The sequence below is a fragment of the Rhinichthys klamathensis genome, unplaced genomic scaffold, assembly GCF_029890125.1.
Source record: "Rhinichthys klamathensis goyatoka isolate OS25496 unplaced genomic scaffold, OSU_Roscu_1.1 h1tg000136l_1, whole genome shotgun sequence".
NCBI lineage: Eukaryota > Metazoa > Chordata > Actinopteri > Cypriniformes > Leuciscidae > Rhinichthys > Rhinichthys klamathensis.
The window spans coordinates 1,175,421-1,193,045 of NW_026606671.1; the positions used below are offsets into that span (position 1 = coordinate 1,175,421).

Below are 17,625 nucleotides of genomic sequence, written 5' to 3' on the forward strand. Positions count from 1 at the left end.
TACAATGACGTTAAATGAAAATGATCTGCTCATATAAAGTGAACAGCATTAACAGTTTTTTGAGAGTAAAATAGCAAAAAATCTTCACCATCAAAGTTATTGGTTCAGTTTCAGTCCCTATAAATAAACTTTTGCCCCCATATTGCTTATGTTTTAGGCTTGAAAGTCCAGTATTGGGTAGTGATTTGTTTGGAGTTTGAATTTTTTCGGACTATCTCATTCTCTCTGTCTCTTACACACACATACTCTCTTTCTCACTCTGTGCTGATGATGTGGGGCTTCTTTTCTGTGAGTCTGCTGAACACGGCATGTTTCATTGTGTCAGTGTAATCCTCACAGACTCAGCGCCAGGGTATAAAAGCTGCGGGCATGGCCAGACGCAAACACTCTCAGAGTGAACCCTGGGTACGGACACACACTCACTGAACACAGGTAAGACAGCAGAATATCCACTCATATACACATAAAACTTTAACCTAACAGCTTGGAGAGTATAAGAGGGTTGGTTTTGATTTGTATCACCATAATGAACACCACCACCCGCACCACCACTTCCCCTTTGTCACTATCACTTTAATATTGTTTGCCCCAAAGACCCCCTACATCCATTCCAAACATATGTGTTTGACTTTTTCATGTCCTAAAACACTTTATCCCTCTCTTCCAGCATAGATATGATAAAATGTAATGTAAACTAGTGGTTGCCCCTCCCATTTCTTTATTCTTTAGTCTCATTTTCTCAATTCTGAGCTATATTACAGTTATAAGAGTTTCCTTTTTATTAATTCTTTATTCTTAATTTTACCCCAGGCATCATGTCTTCCAGTGGAGAAAAAAAGACTGCCTCCCAGACCGACGGCAAGGCAGCCCAGATCAAGAAGTCCGAGATGGGCATGATGTCCTACAGGGTAAAAATCTTTCAAATAAACATATCTCCTACACTTGGACGTCGATTTAACATTACACTAACAGGTTTCTCTCTCTCCATTAGATGCATGTGTTCGACCAGGAGAACTTCCAGGGACGCATGATTGAGATTAACGCCGAGTGCATGAACGTTTGTGATATGGGCATGGACAGAGTTCGCTCACTACGTGTGGAGTGTGGACCGTAAGCATCACTGTAAAGTCTGCATCTATATAAAAGACACGTTTTAGGAAGAATAACAGATCTCACTCACCTCTTCATGTGCCCTCTGCAGTTTTGTGGGCTTTGAGCAGATGAACTTCTGCGGTGAGATGTACATCCTGGAGAAGGGCGAGTATCCTCGTTGGGATTCTTGGAGCAACTGTCAGAAGAACGACTACCTGCTTTCCTTCAGACCCGTCAGAATGGTGTGTGAATGCACACACAATGCACCTTCAGGCCCATTATTTGAATGCATTCGAATTGCATTGATTACTTTCTTGATCCTGCAGGACCCTGAGAAGCACAAGATCTGCCTGTATGAGGTTGGTCAGTACAAGGGCCGCAAGATGGAGATCATGGATGATGACGTTCCCAGCCTGTTCTCCTACGGATTCACCGACAGAGTTGGCAGCATCATGGTCAGCTGTGGAACGTAAGTGCAAAGTACCTGTGACCCCTGAGGTTTCACTTGGACAAACCTCTGTGCACTTCCCAAAAGCTTGATAGTATTGATCAATGTGGCTGTCAAAAACTTATTAAACTGTTAACCAGAAAATTTTTTTTTTTGAAAACAACAAGATGCAACTAGCTGTTTTTTTTTATTCTTTAATTCATTTCGTTTAACCTTTATTTTATTTCAAGTAAAAAAAAAAAGGTTTAATTTACTATAACAACCCTGGTTTATATAAATGAGTTTAAGCTAGTTGAATATCAAGGGTGCACAAACTAACCTGCAGACTCTTTTTTTTTTTTTTCTCAGCTGGGTTGGCTATCAGTACCCCGGATACCGTGGCAGCCAGTACCTGCTGGAGAAGGGCGAATACAGACACTTTAACGAGTACGGCGCCCGTTGCCCTCAGTTTCAGTCTGTGAGGCGTATCCGTGACATGCAGTGGCACCCGCACGGCTGCTACACCATGGCCAGCAAGTGAGGGCCAGTCCAGGAGAGGAAGAGGAGAGGTGGAGTAGAGGGAGAAGGGCGCAAGAGGAAGGAGAGGAGGAGAGACGTCTGAGAGGCTGCATCTTCCCCGTGCCGCCGTTATGAGGGGCGGATGTTTTCGGGGTGACAGACACCCTGACTCACATTGCAGTCTGTGTCTGTCGAGCTGGTAAAGTCCAGCGGGGCAGTGATTCTCCCAGGCCTCTGAGTGTCTCTGTGTAGGATGGAGGCACCGATAAACACACTTCCCTCTTCCTTCCTAGTTCCTCTCCTCTCTTTCTCTCCTGCATCACGGGTTCTTTTATTTCCTTCCATAATTTATTTACATTTTTTTTTTTGTCATCCGTTCTTTCCCCTGCCCACATCCCTCTTATCCCAGGAGCATGGAAAGAGAGAGGGAGAGATGAAGGGATGAGGAGAGAGAAGCTCCTGTGCTCTAGAAATCTCTCTTTGCTTGCTGTACAGAATCCTGGTCACCTTTTCAATAAAAACCTACAAGCTTGATAAGAAACTTTCGTCTTTGTCAATATGTTGATGTCATGCATATATAATCATGGCTGTTAATAATAATCATGAGGCCTAATAATAATAATCATGTGCATTATGAAGTAAAACTGGTGTATTTTCACAGGAGTGTGAAATGTAATGTCAGTTTATGTGTTGTAACTTGTAGGCTTACATCATGATTTTTAAAGAATTTTAATAAAGTTAGATTATTAAAATATATTTAAAATAATAGTAGTCTATGTTAAATAGCGCATGTATGCTATACCAAAAGTCCCCAGATGGTCTTGCGGTTCAGATGTAGCCTACAGGTAGGATGACCTCAAAATGAACAGAAGTTTATATGAGAATGAAAAAAATACATGGCCTATTTAAGTAATCAAAATGTAAAAACATAGCACACAACTTTATAAAGTTGCACCACACGGGAATTTCACACAGATGCCGAAGTTCCATCAAGAGAAAATCAACTCAAACTGAAGAATTTGTACATAAACACATTGCATTTTGTATTCAGATGAGATAATTCTTAGAAATGTCTGGAACATAAAAAAAACTTTTGCATCATTTCAGGCCACAGTAGCCTAACTCTTGCGGTATGGGTATGTAACACACTGGATTCGAAGCCACGATGTAAGACGTTCAGGGCCTGTGGCATAACACATTGAGCTACTCACTGATGTACATGCAATATAGGCTGCTGAGGAGAGCTTTCAGTGTGAGAATGAGCAAACAAAAGCATTACTTGGGATGTTAACCAGATTAGCATGCTAAAATAACTTCATACTAACGTAGATTACGGTTAACCTGATAGCTGAAGAGCCACATTAGAAAGAATGGCAATTGGTAAGCATGCTAACCATTTGGCATACAAAGATAACTAGCATAAGACAACAAACATATGCATGGTCAACTTTTGTGAGGGATTTCTCAGGGCCGTTAGTGAATATCAAAAATCCGTTTAGTCATTTTGTGTGGCTCGGTCCAAAGATCTTCTGATCTGATTTTGGACAAAACTGGACAAAGTTTGTACGAGTAGCGGAAAAAAAACAGTTTTTCATTTGCTTCAAAATGGTGGACAAATAAAATGATGGAAAGAGAAAAATTACATATCATCAGAATCGGCATAAGCCAAGGAAATTAAGGACACAGAGAAAACAAATTTTGAACAATGTTTTCAAATAGTGTTTTTGCAACAAAGAAACTTATATCTCTGGAACACTAGGTGTCACTGTGTTCAAACTTTTCATGTACCTCAGGACATGCTGATGATGATCCCTACTTAATTTTGTGTCAATATGTCAAATCATTTCAAATATGTTGCAATTTCTGCAAAATTCAAAATGGCGGACTGATGGTTCGTCCGATCCTGGCAAAATCCTCGGATTTGGCATGACTCAAGGAATCCATAGACACCAAGGTCACAATTTTCTGACAAACTGTTCAAAAGTTATGAGAAAATAAATAGCCTTAAAAAAGCAATTTTTCAGATCTCATGACCTGTAGGTGGCACTGTTCTCATTCTGGGTGAATGTGTTAAAATCACAGTCTGCTTGATAGCTACAAAGAGAAGAGACGTGAACGGTTATCAAACCACTGTAATCAAATTATTTTATTTTAAAAAAATTAAGCACACTATACAAATTCAATACACTCGTAATCAGACAAATATATCTCTGAAAATACCAATTAAACAGTACAATTACAACATTAGGCTACTATACTGAAATGAGAGACTGCTTAATAATACTTAGGCCTACTTAAAATTAAAAAATAATTTTTACAAATTTTATCTCTTGAGGCCTATCGAAAAACATTCAGATAGCTGCACCATGTGTCCCTCGTAGTGACTTATGACGAAAATAAAGTCTGTAAAATGTCTGTGTGGCTTCCGTCAACGTGACATCATCCTCACAAACTCTGGAAGGTTGAGTGAGGAAAAACAAAAAGGAAAACAGAAATACTATTCAGTGAGGTAAACTGAAAATGCTAAGAAAGGAGAATATTAGTCATCCTTATTTGTCCATCTTTCTCTTTTACCTTCAAAGTCAACCCGTCCGTCCCCGTTGAGGTCGGCATCACGAAGGATATCGTCAATATCACTGGGTTTCAGCTGTTCTCCCATCAGCTTTTTCATGGCTTCTCTCAGTTCTGTGACGCTGATTTGCCCATCACCATTGGAGTCAAACTGCACACCGGTAAAATGCTGATAAGGCCACTGATGGCTACAGTCAATACAGTGGTGTGTGAGTGTGTGTGAGTGTGTGTACCTCTTTAAAGGCATCTCTCAGCTCCTTGACTCCGATCATGTCTGCTGTCTCTGCCAGCATTTTGGGGCCCATGAGCTCCACAAAGTCCTCAAAGTCGATTTTACCCCCACCTTAAAAAATACAGAGAATGTATGGCTTTAAACACAAGTGATTTTTTTCTACTTTTTATTCTTCTGTAACATAATACAAAATGTTAAAAAAATGTTAAATACAATTTTATTTTAAATTACATTTTATTATTTTATCCTTAAAAATACAGAAAATACAGATTAAAATTTCCCTTATTCATTTTCTTATTTTTTTCTATAAATTATTACAAAATGTTTACATTTTATTATTACATTTAATAATAATAATAATTTAAAAAAAACTTAAATCAGAAGACTGAAAAGTTTAATTTAATTAAAAATCCCAGATTTGTTTTATGGTCTCAGACTTTTGGACTATAATACAGTACCATAATATCTGCATGGGCATTTTGCCACAGATCATAACTGCTTTCTCAGTGATGTCACTCACTTATTTGTTGACTCAGTTCAATGAGTTCCATCTCTGTCGGCATGTATCCCATCGTCCGCATGCATTCGCCCAGGTCCCTGCAGTTGATGTATCCTTTGTTCCTATCAAACTCTTTAAAGGCTTCTCTTAGTTCTGCATAAATACAAAAAGGAAAGAGATGTTGAAATGCAGGAACAGGGTGTTTACCAGTCTGACCTTGGGTGAGGAGTGTGGTTTCTGTGAATACCTTCTATCTCTTCTGGCCGCAGTTCCCTGTCCTGTTAAATCAAGAGACATAAGAAAGGCGTTAAACACTGATGCACTTGAAGACATCTCTCTCTCTCTCTCTCTCTCTCTGAATCATCAAAACGACAAAACACATGGGTATGTGGAAATGAGAAACTGGGACAAAATGCAAGTTTGAGGACTGATTCCAATGTGTAATAATGTAGTGACATGGGTAGTCACTAGATTACACAGTGAAAGTTGCCCGGCAGCAGCTAAAAGATAAGGAGATTTGGGGGGTTTAACTTGTGGAGGGCCCACAGAAATAGAGATAGAGAGTGGATGAGGTTAAACAGAGTCCCTTGAGAAAATCCCATAGATGATTCTCTTTTCCATTTACAGCTTTATCTATAATACCCAATAATACCATATAGTAAAAACATGCATATACGCATATTGTAAACCAGTGGATTGCATATGGCGCAAATGCAGCGCAGAATCCTTTCTCAGTTAACTGTATATCATATCCTCACAGAGACTGTTCAATAAAAAAGCATTGTTAAAAATCCATTGTCATTCATCTCAACCAGAGACGATAGTCAAACATTATACAATACTTTTATTCAGCAATGCATTAATTTTTTAAAAGTTACAGTAAACATTATTGTTAAAAAAAATGATTTTTATTTCAAATAAATGCTCTGTAAAAAAAATAGTTGGCTTAACTTAAAAAAGTTACCTGGTTGACTTAAAATTTGGAGTTCATTGAAATAAAAAATTGGAGTTAATACAAAGAAGGAGATTAATTAACAGAATCTCAAAATATTATGTTATTTGAACCACATTAATTATCTAAGTTGATTTGGACAAAAGAAAAAAAGTTGTGATAACAAATCATGAAAATATTTTTTTACAGTGTGCATACGGTTCTTTTGAACTTTCTATTCATCACTTTTTTCAAATATACTAATTTAATAAAGTATATTAAATTAAATATTAAATATATATTAAATATATTAAAATAAAAAACAGTTATTTTAAATTGTAATAATATTTCACAATATTACTGTTTTTACTGAATCAAAATAAATGATCAAATAAATGTAGCCTTGCAGGGTAGCCTTGCATAAATGACAAAAACTTTTCTTTTTTTTTAAATCTTACTGATCTCAAACTATTGAGCGAGACTTTTGGACAACTTTTGATGGCTGCTGAACAAATAAGCTTAAGCAGGAAAATGAAACAAACCTGCAAACATCACTTTATTTCCCACTTTAGGATGACTTATCTTTCCATTCCCTGCATGATCTTTTACAACAAACCAGTGGACGGGAGTGAAATGTAGTAGATGATTCACAATGACGATGATGTGATCTTTTCTATTAATGCAAGTGGAGAATGTAGATGCTGAGACACTATGTTTTTAGTTTTTCATAGTACATACGAGCTGTGACTGTGCGAAGCCCTGTCTTAGGAAGATGCATGCGGGTCCCACGATATTATGTAGCATGGTGCAGTTTTGGACCAGTGCATTCAGAGGCTCCTTAAACTCAGAAGTTACTTCATTTTCTCCGTCAGCGTCTCCGGGTGGGCGGGGCCCTGGCGCCACTGGCCCAGCCACTTTACCCTCAGCCACACCCTTGGGGTGAGGCCAAATTTGACTTGAGACATAATCTAATTAAGCACATTTTAGCCAATTTGTTTGACATGTCTATAAACTAAAGTATATTAAAATACTGATAACAAAATATCTAGATTATAAAAGTCTTAAAGTCTCACTTCAATATTACATTCAACACAGAAACACAGTTCCCCGATACACAGGCCCTGACCTTTCAATAGGTTTCTCTTACCTTCTTCATTTTGTTTTTCATGGATGGTTTGGTGCAGTTTCCCATGACTTAATCCTCAGTGAAGATGTTTCCTACCTCACCTCTTCTGTTCTTTTTATAGAATTAATTTATAGAGTGGAATGACAATATAACACCCGCCTGCTGCCATATTAAGCTACTTAAAGTCCATGTTGTTTATTACTCTAAAAAAATGTCTCTTTAAACCTTTGCATTTTTTCTCATTATAACTATCAGTCAAAGCAAACCACAAACAACACTAATGTTTCATAGAACAAGAACACTTCTCCCTATTCTTGCCATTTTCACATCTCCCTGCCTCTTTCCTCTCTTCCCTATCCACTCACTTTGTTTCCTCACAGATTGCAGTCCAATGCAAATGATTTCGTGGCAAGCTGAAAGAGAGAGAGGCCGAGCGGGAGAGGGAGGTAAGGGGAGGGTGAGAAATGAGAAGCTTTTTTAATCCCTATTTCAGATTAAAGACGGAGAGCCACGGGATGATGAGAGCACAAGGAGATTTGAGAAACAGAGGAGAAACAAATAAGTGCAAGAAAGAGCAGTGGTCGATTAACCAGGAGATATTCATATATTGTCCATATTTTTATTTCAAATGACTAATTGGAAACTAATGTTTCCTTTTTCTTTTTTAGAGTAGCCTACATCTTGTGCAAAATAAGTGTGCATTTATTTCACTCAATTTCTGTATTGCTCAACATTAAATTATTACATTTAAAAATTCAATATGCTATGATGTCTCACACCACTTGGAAAATCTGGGATTCAACATTTTAACTGGGGTTCTTTGTAGGATTATATAAAATAAAATAAAAATATTTAATATTCCGTACTATTTCTACTATTTCTTCTATAAAATGCATGGCATTGATCATGTGATCTCCTTTGCAGACTTTGCTGCATTAATCATAGACTAACTGATCTATAAATGAACATGCATAAAACTGTGAAAGAAACAGTGTAAATGGTTTACTGTCTTGTGTACTATTATGTATATGGTATACCTTGGTATACAACCAACTATGTATCATGCCTCCTACCTAATTAATCCTCATTTAATGACTCACACTTTGATGTACATCACCTTCTTCTAGAATGCAGTGTGGATGTGTTATATCTATATGAGCATTAATGAAGGTATAACCACGCTTGGGACAAAGACTCGTAAATTAACTAGAGCAACCTTCCCACTCGGACATTTCACCTTGCTTATTGGTCCAGTCAACCCTTAGGGGTTGGATCTTTCTCAGCCTTTATTAGAGACAGTCCACATGTGACCTCCCTCTCTTAGTTTTTCATCCAGCCGCAACACTGTTTCTGGTGATACTGGGGAACCCCCTCCCCCTCCACGGGGGCCCCAGGGCCCAGCAGGCCTTGATCCAAACAGATATGGGCTCATGCAGGAGAGAGAAGACTCTCTCACAAAGAATGAAGGACAATCTCAGGAGTTTGGAACCAGGACTCCAACCAACAACGACTCCAATCACCCACTCTTCCGACTTCCTCACTTCTCCTGGGTGCTCGGCGTGGCCTCAACAGGGCCCAGGGCCCCAGGCCTTGACCAAACCAGCCATGTGCTCATGCTTTTTCATGGAAGTTTCAAACAACTTCCACTTGCCACTGCCGGAACCCACAACAACTTCAATTTTCCACAACCTCAAGAATTGTTCCCACTACAAATGCAAGTATGCAATTCAATGAAATGTGAAAATGAAATGCTGTTGGTTCTTATAGTTAGATGGATCTTCTCCATCGTTACATCATTCCATCTCTCACTCCTTTTTCCTACACATGTATTTATGTATTTATTAGGGGTGTAACGATACACGTATTCGTATTGAACCGTTGGACCATTTTTCCTGCCGACCAACATTTCGTTATTTCAAATGTAGGCGCGTTGCGTGTGGCAAGCACACTCATAATGTAAGAGATGCTGGCGTGACTACAACATTGCCCAACATCAAATGGCAAATGTAATGTAATCGGAACGAAACTGAGCTACTCGTTAATGTGTGGTTGACGGACCGTTTATCAGTTTGGACCAGCGCGAGCCGATCTTAATCGAGCAGCGCTGTTACTACACAGCGCAATCCAGTAAAGAAAATTGAATTCGCCAGTGAAGTAATAACATCGCTGCGAGATCTAGTGAGAAACATTCACATTTCTCCGTTATTAACGGATCAAACACCGCTGACGTGGAAACCAGGAAGAAACATTGTGCCATGAATGAACTATCCAGTGTCCACAGATCAGCAACATTCACCATGGATGTACTGTAGTAACACTACTAACTGTAACCATGGACGTTTGACAGGAATAGTAGCCTAGGCTATAATGCTTGCAGGTAACATTACGTCAGTTTTATTTTGACATTATGAATACAATTGCTGCCATCAAATGTTAATCTGAACTAAAATAAACCTTTGTTTATAACTACTACAATATTACATTTCATTTTGTCCAAGGAGCTGTTTTGTTTTATATGCTCCTAAGAAAAGTCAAGTATAGCTCCATCATTGCTCAAAGTAAAAAAATATCATACTTTATGATTAGTTTTAATAAAAATATAATTAAAAAATTAAATCAAGGACATTTCTCTGGCATTTCTTTCTTTTTGCTGTATCAAAAACGTACCGAACCGTGACAAGTGTATCGTATCGAACCGAACAATGAATTTTGTGAACCGTTACACCCCTAGTATTTATGTATGTTTGTTTAGTTTATTCATGTTTATGATTTAGTTAATAAAACTTGTGCACTTTATGTATTTGGTTCTGATTCACTGCTTGCAAACAAAGTCTCTTTTACGATCTTGATCTTGCTACATGCTCAAAGCGCTGTACATGCTAAGAAATTATTATTCTTCTGTGGCCATTGAAGATACCCTTTTCTTAGAATAAATTAATAATCAAAAGAGTTCGTTGGACAAACTGATTAATTGATTGTAATATTAATTTAACCATGTCAAGTTAATCCAATTAACTGACCCAAATATTCATAATTAATCATAACAAGTTATTATTGATTATTAATATTTCCTAGAGCTAAGTTCCTTACAGCTATTATATCAGCCAAATGGATACGAGATATCAGTATAAGCCATATAAAAAAACATATTGGTAGACCACTAAGAAAGAATGCATAGTTTGTAATGTTACTATGAAGAGTCAAATGAAAAATACAGGAGGTTAAAAGCTAGAATGGTTGTCTTTTTAACAACGGGTGAAAGTTGTGTATGTGTGTGTGCATGTGATAATCCCAGTCTAATCAAAGCACACCTTTGGGCAGATGAACAGAGAACCACTATTTAATCCGCACTCATATTTTAGTAAAACCCTGCGACATTGCCCTGTGTATATACCAGCCTGCCAGAAATGATAATCTACTCTAATCCAATCACACATACACGTTGAAACTGTGAAAGCAGAAACTGTGTTTCTGTGCCAACATTGTTGTTTAAAAGAAAAGATCAGCAAATGTAGATAAATGCTACACTTTATTGTATAATAGTGTATAATACAAAAACCATCATGACGCATTTGTGGTGCGTATGAGGAAGAATTAGTTTGAGTCTGCATGTTTGAGCCAACAGATTAGAGTCAAGTCAAACGAGGTCACTCTATGAGCAGCTGAGCATTGTGGGACTTGAGTCCCAGATGTGTTTGAGTTCACCAGCTGCTGTACATGCAAACTGCATGAGTAATAGCAATCATATAGGCCTAGTGTTCTCTGTGTGTATTGACAGAGAAACATGACAGGAAATGCTTTTAGGTTATGCTGCTATAATCAGTGTTTTATTTTTCTCTTTGCTATCAGTGTTGACAAAAAGCAATGCACACAGATGCTCATATAGCCTACACGAAGTGGTTGTTTTAGAACAACAACAAGGATCATAAAGTGGCCACAAGGAGGTGCTGGAGGTCTGCGAAAAATTAGAAAAGAGATTTTACTAAATGTTTTTGAGGGCTTAAAATAACGATCAAATATGTTTAACGCAAATATTTAAAAACACTACTTTGGAACAATATGTATTGTAAAACAATCACAAAAAAATCCAATTGCATTATCATTTTAAAAATAATTCCAAATAATTTTAATCTAAATTAGGCTTAAAATGTTTTTCTGCATCTAACATTAATCTAATAAAAGGAAGAACAGACGTATAGTCAACTTAATTCAAATAAAAAAAATATGTTTAGTATGTAAAATAAACGTTTACTTATTTGCTTTAGTACAGTAACAATATAAATGCCAATTAATTATTCTAGCAAAAAATTATGTTGTCTTTATAACACCTTTACCCCTCACAGATTATAAATGGATCTTTACATGTATTCATGAAAATCTAAAGATGCTTTTATGTTTTAGAAACTGGGTAATAGTAAGTAATAAGTAATAGTAAATATTAACTTACTTTTTAAAGTAACAATTAATACTTATTTGGGGGTCATTGGCATCAAATTTTGAAAGCCGCTTTTTTAACTTTAAAGCTGCACTAATATACAGAATTCATTAATATCCATGGTTATAAAAACACTTTTATATGTCGAAACAGTTCAACTGGCCTGAGATGGAAAAAAAACCTCTCGGTAGATTGAGTTCCTTGTTTTTGAAAAATGCCATATGTTTAGCATGGGTTTAATTTACTATAAAATCGATTTTCAGAAATAAAACACCCTCTTTTGCTTTTCCACCCTCCCATTTAAGTGGAGAGTTACTCGCGTTTCCAGTTCAGATCCTTTGCTTTATTTATTGACTTAAAGATAATCTATTGTCAGACTGGTCAACCTATATGTGTTAACCCTTTTATCTAACAATACCCATTCTCAGGTAACTTAAATGGATAGAGTTTCATTCAGAGAATGCTCTAATGAAAATTACTTTGCAAATGTAAGCTACAAAAAAGTAAATAACAATATAACCTAAAATAGTTCATTCTTTTTTCAGTACTTTTGACTAAACAAAAGCAAGAAAAGATGTTTATTAAATTCAGCTTAGGCAATGACTCAGTAAATGCATCATCCTAAATGAGTTTGTAGCTATCTATGTCTCCAAGCCAATTAAATAATTATGACAATAACAAACAATGATCCCTCTTCCAGAAAGGTGAGTGGACGAGATTGTGTTTCTAGTGTGCTCACCGCTGGTGATTCAAGCTCGATATCAGGTGATTACCACTGGACGCAAGGTTATCCTATAGTGTGGGAATGCAACACTACAAGGGTAAGACCAGGTCACGACTCATGAGCGGATGAACCACGAGGGGACAGGTACGTGCTTGTTAGGACAGCTCCTTAACCTGTCGTCTCATGCATGACAGTCACCTAACCACCTATTTGCTAATGAAGTAAGTCACTTTGGGACACAAGTAGGCTATACATTCCCAGAATAGAAACATCATGCATCTAAATATTTTTAAAATGTTTCATGTGGTAAATTAAATTAAATTTAGTCAAGTAAAAAATATTGTTTAAGATTGAACTGGGTTATTATCAATAACTAAAACTAAAAGCTGAAATAAAATTAAATATGGTGTTAAATGAAAATGCGAAATATTGCAAATTTACTAAAAATTAAACAAAAATTAAAATGAAAACTGAAATAATACATAAAAGATTATTCAAAATATAACTAAAAACTATAATAGTATATAGGTAAGTAATACAAAAATAACACTAAATTAACCTGACTGAAAGTGAACCTCAAGTAAATTTTCCAATGAAAGTCAATTTTGAGGGTCAGGTCGGGTGGATAAAGGTGAATCGAACATATTGGATAATGATTTCTAGATTTACTTAAAAAGTTTACTAAGAAACTACCATTAAACTGATGCTTTGACATGCATTTAATTTCTTATATGATTTGCTATATATAAACCCTATTTCTACCATTAAATCTACTAACCTAGTCATTTAGTCAGGATGAATAATTTATTTTAAATAACATTTTTACTAAAATAAAATCAGTTAAACTACTTAGATAACATGATGATATTTATACTTCACAAAAAATTGACACTCATTTATTTAGCAGAATTGAAGGTAGTAGTGGGCCACTGAAAGACTGCTGGTCACGGGTATGAAATGGCAATATGTGTATGGGATATGAATGTGGCCTGCAGGGGGTGCTCTTGTGCAGTCTTACTTGGCCAAACACAGACTCAACGATAGGTACGAGGTCGAGTTCCACCTTCTCCTTCGATTCCCCAGTCTCAGCGGGCTCCTCTTCAACTTCCTTCTCACCATCTCCACCTCTGCTGGGAGGAAGGACGGGCTGATTCTTTCGCTGTCCCATTTTAGGTTTTGCATTGCTGTTGAATACCTCCACCACACCCATTTCGACTTGCTTTTTCTGTTTCTCCACCTTCTTCTTGATTGCGGCTTGGACCTGTCAGAAGGCACAGGAGGTCAGACATCCTAAACTAAGCTGACGATTAATCAGCAACTGGGGACTAATTTTAAAGATAATTGCAATTATAAGCTACATAGAACTGAGTAGCGCCATATTTAATTTTAGACAGAGATGAAAAACAAGGCTGTGAAGCGTGTTCAATAGACTGTAGCCTACTGGTGTTGTTTACCAACATAATTATTGATTGTTCCAAAAGTAGACAAAAACTCCATAAAACCATTTTGAAACTTGTGAGTTGTAAAAATTACTATGTGAAATAATAGAACCAAATGCCTCAGCCTCGTTTTCATCCACGTAAAATTCAATATGGCGCCACCCTTACTAAAATTTGTAAAGGGAGTGAGGCACACATACAGTTTGATTACAATGTGGGTTGTTTTTAAGAGAGAAAAAAAGTCACAGTGGGTGGAGTCAGAGCACTGGCTGGTAAAACTGTCATCAAGATTTGAACTGTAATGTCAGCAATACAGTCAAACTTGACTGTATTGTTTGTACTGTATTGTTTGTACTGTAATGTAGACAATAGGTGTGTTCGACTTGATGCGGCGCTGCGCAGAACGATCGGTGTATGACATCAAAGTACCGCGATGGCGATCCGAAAGCATGCTAATCGCTCTCGCTGTACTTTGATGTCATACACCGTTCGATCTATGCAGCACCGCTTCAAGTCGAACACACCTAATGTGAACACAGGTAAACATAATTTTACTTAAATTAAACTAGTCATCCAGCATAATTACAGTGGCTGTGCTCATATTAAACTTTCTAAGACTGAACTGAACACACTTACAGGCTTTCCAACGACTAGCAGATTTTAAACACCTACTATGAACACCGACTAAACGCAACTGTCTCTGACTTGGCGCGTTTGTGATCAGTCGTAAGTATCAAATAACATTCATAATCAGCCTTACAATCGTTAAGTGTGTCCCCGGCTTAAGTTCAGTCTTAAAATTCAGCAAACAGAATAGCAGGGGGGAAAAAAAGATTGTTTTTTTTATCAGAACAATCAACGCATCAAATCAGAACAATCCGTCCATCTGCCATTGGTCGGTCAAATAGCCTATCAATCAAACAAACATTTCTCTGTTTGTTTGAGCTCAGCCTGGCATAGCAACATTGCCCCAAAACTTATGTCATTGATTGTGCCAATGTTGCCAAGCCAGGCTGAGCTCAAACAAACAGAGAAATGTTTTTATAGTGCCGAAGAGTTACGCTTTACATGGAAATCAATCTACTGTTTAGTTGTCTGTGCATACTAAGCTGGAAAAACAAGGTATTTTAACATTGTAAAAATCACAATTTACCTTTAAGCTGATTTTACTCAGAGCAGAATATTTTAAAGACAAAAATCACTCTCTGGGAATCAAAAAAAAAGTATAGTTCATATAATACAAGCACACACATGAATGACTCTACCTGTTTCGCTGTTTTCACCGGTGGAGCGCTCATGCCGCCGGTACTACCTGCCCCTCCTGCTGATCCCTCTCGAATAATCATGAACATCCTTGCAACAATGGCACGCTCTCTCTTTCTCTTTCTCTTCTCTCTCTCTCTCTCTCTCTCTCTCTCTCTCTCTCTCTCTCTCTCTCTCTCTCTCTCTCTCTCAGTAAGACAACACCTGTTCTACCCCTCCCAGTATGGGCCTGTCAGAGGTTCCCTCCGTGCAATTGCAATCGTTACTCTCCTGTGAATTTCTCAGAACTGTCTTCAGTAACTCAAGCTGAATTAGGAAGGCTGGATAAACGTGGTAATTTTCTTTTCAAAAATCAAAAGAAATCAATTTAAACCTCTTTCTGCTTTGCCACATCTTTCATTCTATTGATGCCTATATGTCTCTCTCCATCTGACTCGGTCATCTGCTCCTCTGTAGAAGTCCACAGTTTGTCATCCTTCTCTCTGCCCAGGTGTGTTTTATCCAACAGGGCAAAGAAATACTGAAGGATACCGTGTCTGCTTTTTGGCCTTCTAACATTCCGAAGGTGACACTCTATCCATCCGATACCTCTCTCTCCTTATCTTTCATTTGCCCTTTTCAGTCTGAGTTCTAGGCTGCATTCTAAAGTGCATTGGATTGGTAAGATAAGGTGTTTCTGTGTTAGTAGATTAAAAAAAACAACAACAAAGGTTTATATGAAATCTCACACACATAACCTCGCTCTACACACTGTTTTCTGCTTGTTTTTATTTATTAATTCATTTATTTATTTGAAATTTGCTTCTTTATTTCATAGCGCTTTCTGACAGTTTTTGTTTTCTAATGTTTTATTTTGTTTTACAATAAATTATTTTATTTTATATTATTTGAAAATTATTAGTGTAACAAACATCAACTATAAACCATGAGCTGTTGTGCAGTGATCTCTATCATCCTGTTATCTAAACCTGGATATGTTCTTAACTGATGCCACAGCAATCAACCTCTATTTCTTATGATTCTGTTACTGGAGAGATGTGGCAAGGACTTTTAAGTAACTTATACGGAACGTTCCCTAATTATAATTTTTTTGGTTATTATTTTGCAACCATAAAATATATGACCTATACAGAGCTCTGAAATTAGTTTAATACAGCATTTGAAATTAGATCAATATAGGAAAATTAAGCATGTTTAGTAAAAGTGTAGTTATGGTTTTGGTGAATTGATTACCATTTGTATAACCACATTTTAGCCAACCACAAATAGCCTACCATGATGAAACTATGGTTAGTGTAGCAAAACCATTGCTAATTTGTGGTTGCCATGGTTTAACTACAATAACCATGTTTTTTGTAGTAAACCGGTTAATTTCGTAAGGGTAATACTTTGGTTATTTGATGACTGGCAACGTTAGGCTAACTGCAACGTCATTATCAAATTATAATTCTTTTTGTGTTCTGATGACTAGAATTTGCATAAAGTGTAATTAAAACGCCAGTCTGAAATTTTCTTTAAGATAAAATTTGTTAAAGCCAAAGATATATGGATTGGACGATAGCTAATATAACTATAAAAAGCATATCGTCTATGTCAGGAAAGTGCATTTTTCTGAGGTGAGAGACTTTTTTTTTATTTCGTAATTTATGAAAATAAGATTATAATAATAACCCTTTTCTGAGGTTTACTTGATTCCTGAAATCCAATTTATTTGAGATTATGTTATGTTATGTGCTGTGGCAGAGAAACATCTCAGGGGGTGCTTCTCATTTCTTATTTGTGCATCCTCGTTCTCTTACGAGAGGTTCTCTCGTATTGCGTAAGCTAGCTTACGCTACGGGAAAGATTCATCTTTTCTGAGAAATTGAAGCCAAAAAATTATCCTATAATTTTGTATCCATTGTCAACGCAGTTCAGCTGCAGCAGACCATGAGCGGGCTAGCTAGCAGCTCATTGGTTCGCTCACAGAGAACTGCTTAAGCCTATGAGGGGACGCGAATGAACTCTCGGCCAATGAGAGTCTGACATGCTCTTATTGCGTCAGAGCCCGCCGAAACGGGCGTGGTCAGAGAGTATAAATTCGCCTCCCAGGCTGTAAACTCTGATTTTTCATCTCTTCAGCGAGGCTACACACATCTGCTGATCCTGAGAGAAGCCGCCGTCGTCGAAAAGGCAACTCTAGCGAGCATCTGGGAGACTGAGGAAGCCGGCCGTCTTCGCCACCTTCAGCCGTCCTGCGAGCTAGCGCCATCCGACGGATTTGAATCCTTTTTACGAAAAAGCTTCCTATATTGTATTGTATTGTACCTAAAAGAGCCGAGCGTCTTTGTAAAGATGTCTCGTAAATCCTCCTGCGGTTCTTGCCGC

At 37.3% G+C, this 17,625-nt stretch overlaps 2 protein-coding genes across 2 annotated transcripts; one reads left to right on the top strand and one right to left on the bottom strand.

The window, feature by feature from the left end:
- Positions 1 to 323: 323 nt before the first annotated feature.
- Positions 324 to 2,579, top strand: crybb1l1 (crystallin, beta B1, like 1). Its single transcript, XM_056257267.1, has 6 exons — positions 324 to 432; positions 811 to 908; positions 992 to 1,110; positions 1,202 to 1,334; positions 1,419 to 1,561; positions 1,889 to 2,579. The coding sequence occupies exons 2-6, from the start codon at positions 816 to 818 to the stop codon at positions 2,058 to 2,060; spliced, it is 660 nt and encodes a 219-aa protein (XP_056113242.1). The 5' UTR covers positions 324 to 432; positions 811 to 815; the 3' UTR covers positions 2,061 to 2,579.
- Positions 2,580 to 4,420: 1,841 nt separating this feature from the next.
- cabp2b (calcium binding protein 2b) lies at positions 4,421 to 15,406 on the bottom strand. Its single transcript, XM_056257266.1, has 7 exons — positions 15,261 to 15,406; positions 13,575 to 13,817; positions 5,588 to 5,618; positions 5,362 to 5,493; positions 4,843 to 4,952; positions 4,613 to 4,760; positions 4,421 to 4,492 (listed from the first exon to the last, which is right to left on the bottom strand). Exons 1-7 carry the CDS (start codon positions 15,345 to 15,347, stop codon positions 4,467 to 4,469), a joined length of 777 nt encoding a protein of 258 aa, XP_056113241.1. The 5' UTR covers positions 15,348 to 15,406; the 3' UTR covers positions 4,421 to 4,466.
- Positions 15,407 to 17,625: the final 2,219 nt, after the last annotated feature.

Excerpts from the sequence above, each read along its gene's own strand:
- crybb1l1 (XM_056257267.1), top strand. The coding sequence starts at position 816 with ATGTCTTCCAGTGGAGAAAAAAAGACTGCCTCCCAGACCGACGGCAAG. Across the intron at positions 1,111-1,201 it reads CTACGTGTGGAGTGTGGACC|TTTTGTGGGCTTTGAGCAGA; the intron begins GTAAGCATCACT and ends TGCCCTCTGCAG. Across the intron at positions 1,335-1,418 it reads CCTTCAGACCCGTCAGAATG|GACCCTGAGAAGCACAAGAT; the intron begins GTGTGTGAATGC and ends TTGATCCTGCAG.
- cabp2b (XM_056257266.1), bottom strand. The coding sequence starts at position 15,347 with ATGTTCATGATTATTCGAGAGGGATCAGCAGGAGGGGCAGGTAGTACC. Across the intron at positions 5,619-13,574 it reads TTGAGTCTGTGTTTGGCCAA|GACAGGGAACTGCGGCCAGA; the intron begins GTAAGACTGCAC and ends TTGATTTAACAG. Across the intron at positions 4,761-4,842 it reads TGAGAGATGCCTTTAAAGAG|TTTGACTCCAATGGTGATGG; the intron begins GTACACACACTC and ends ACCGGTGTGCAG.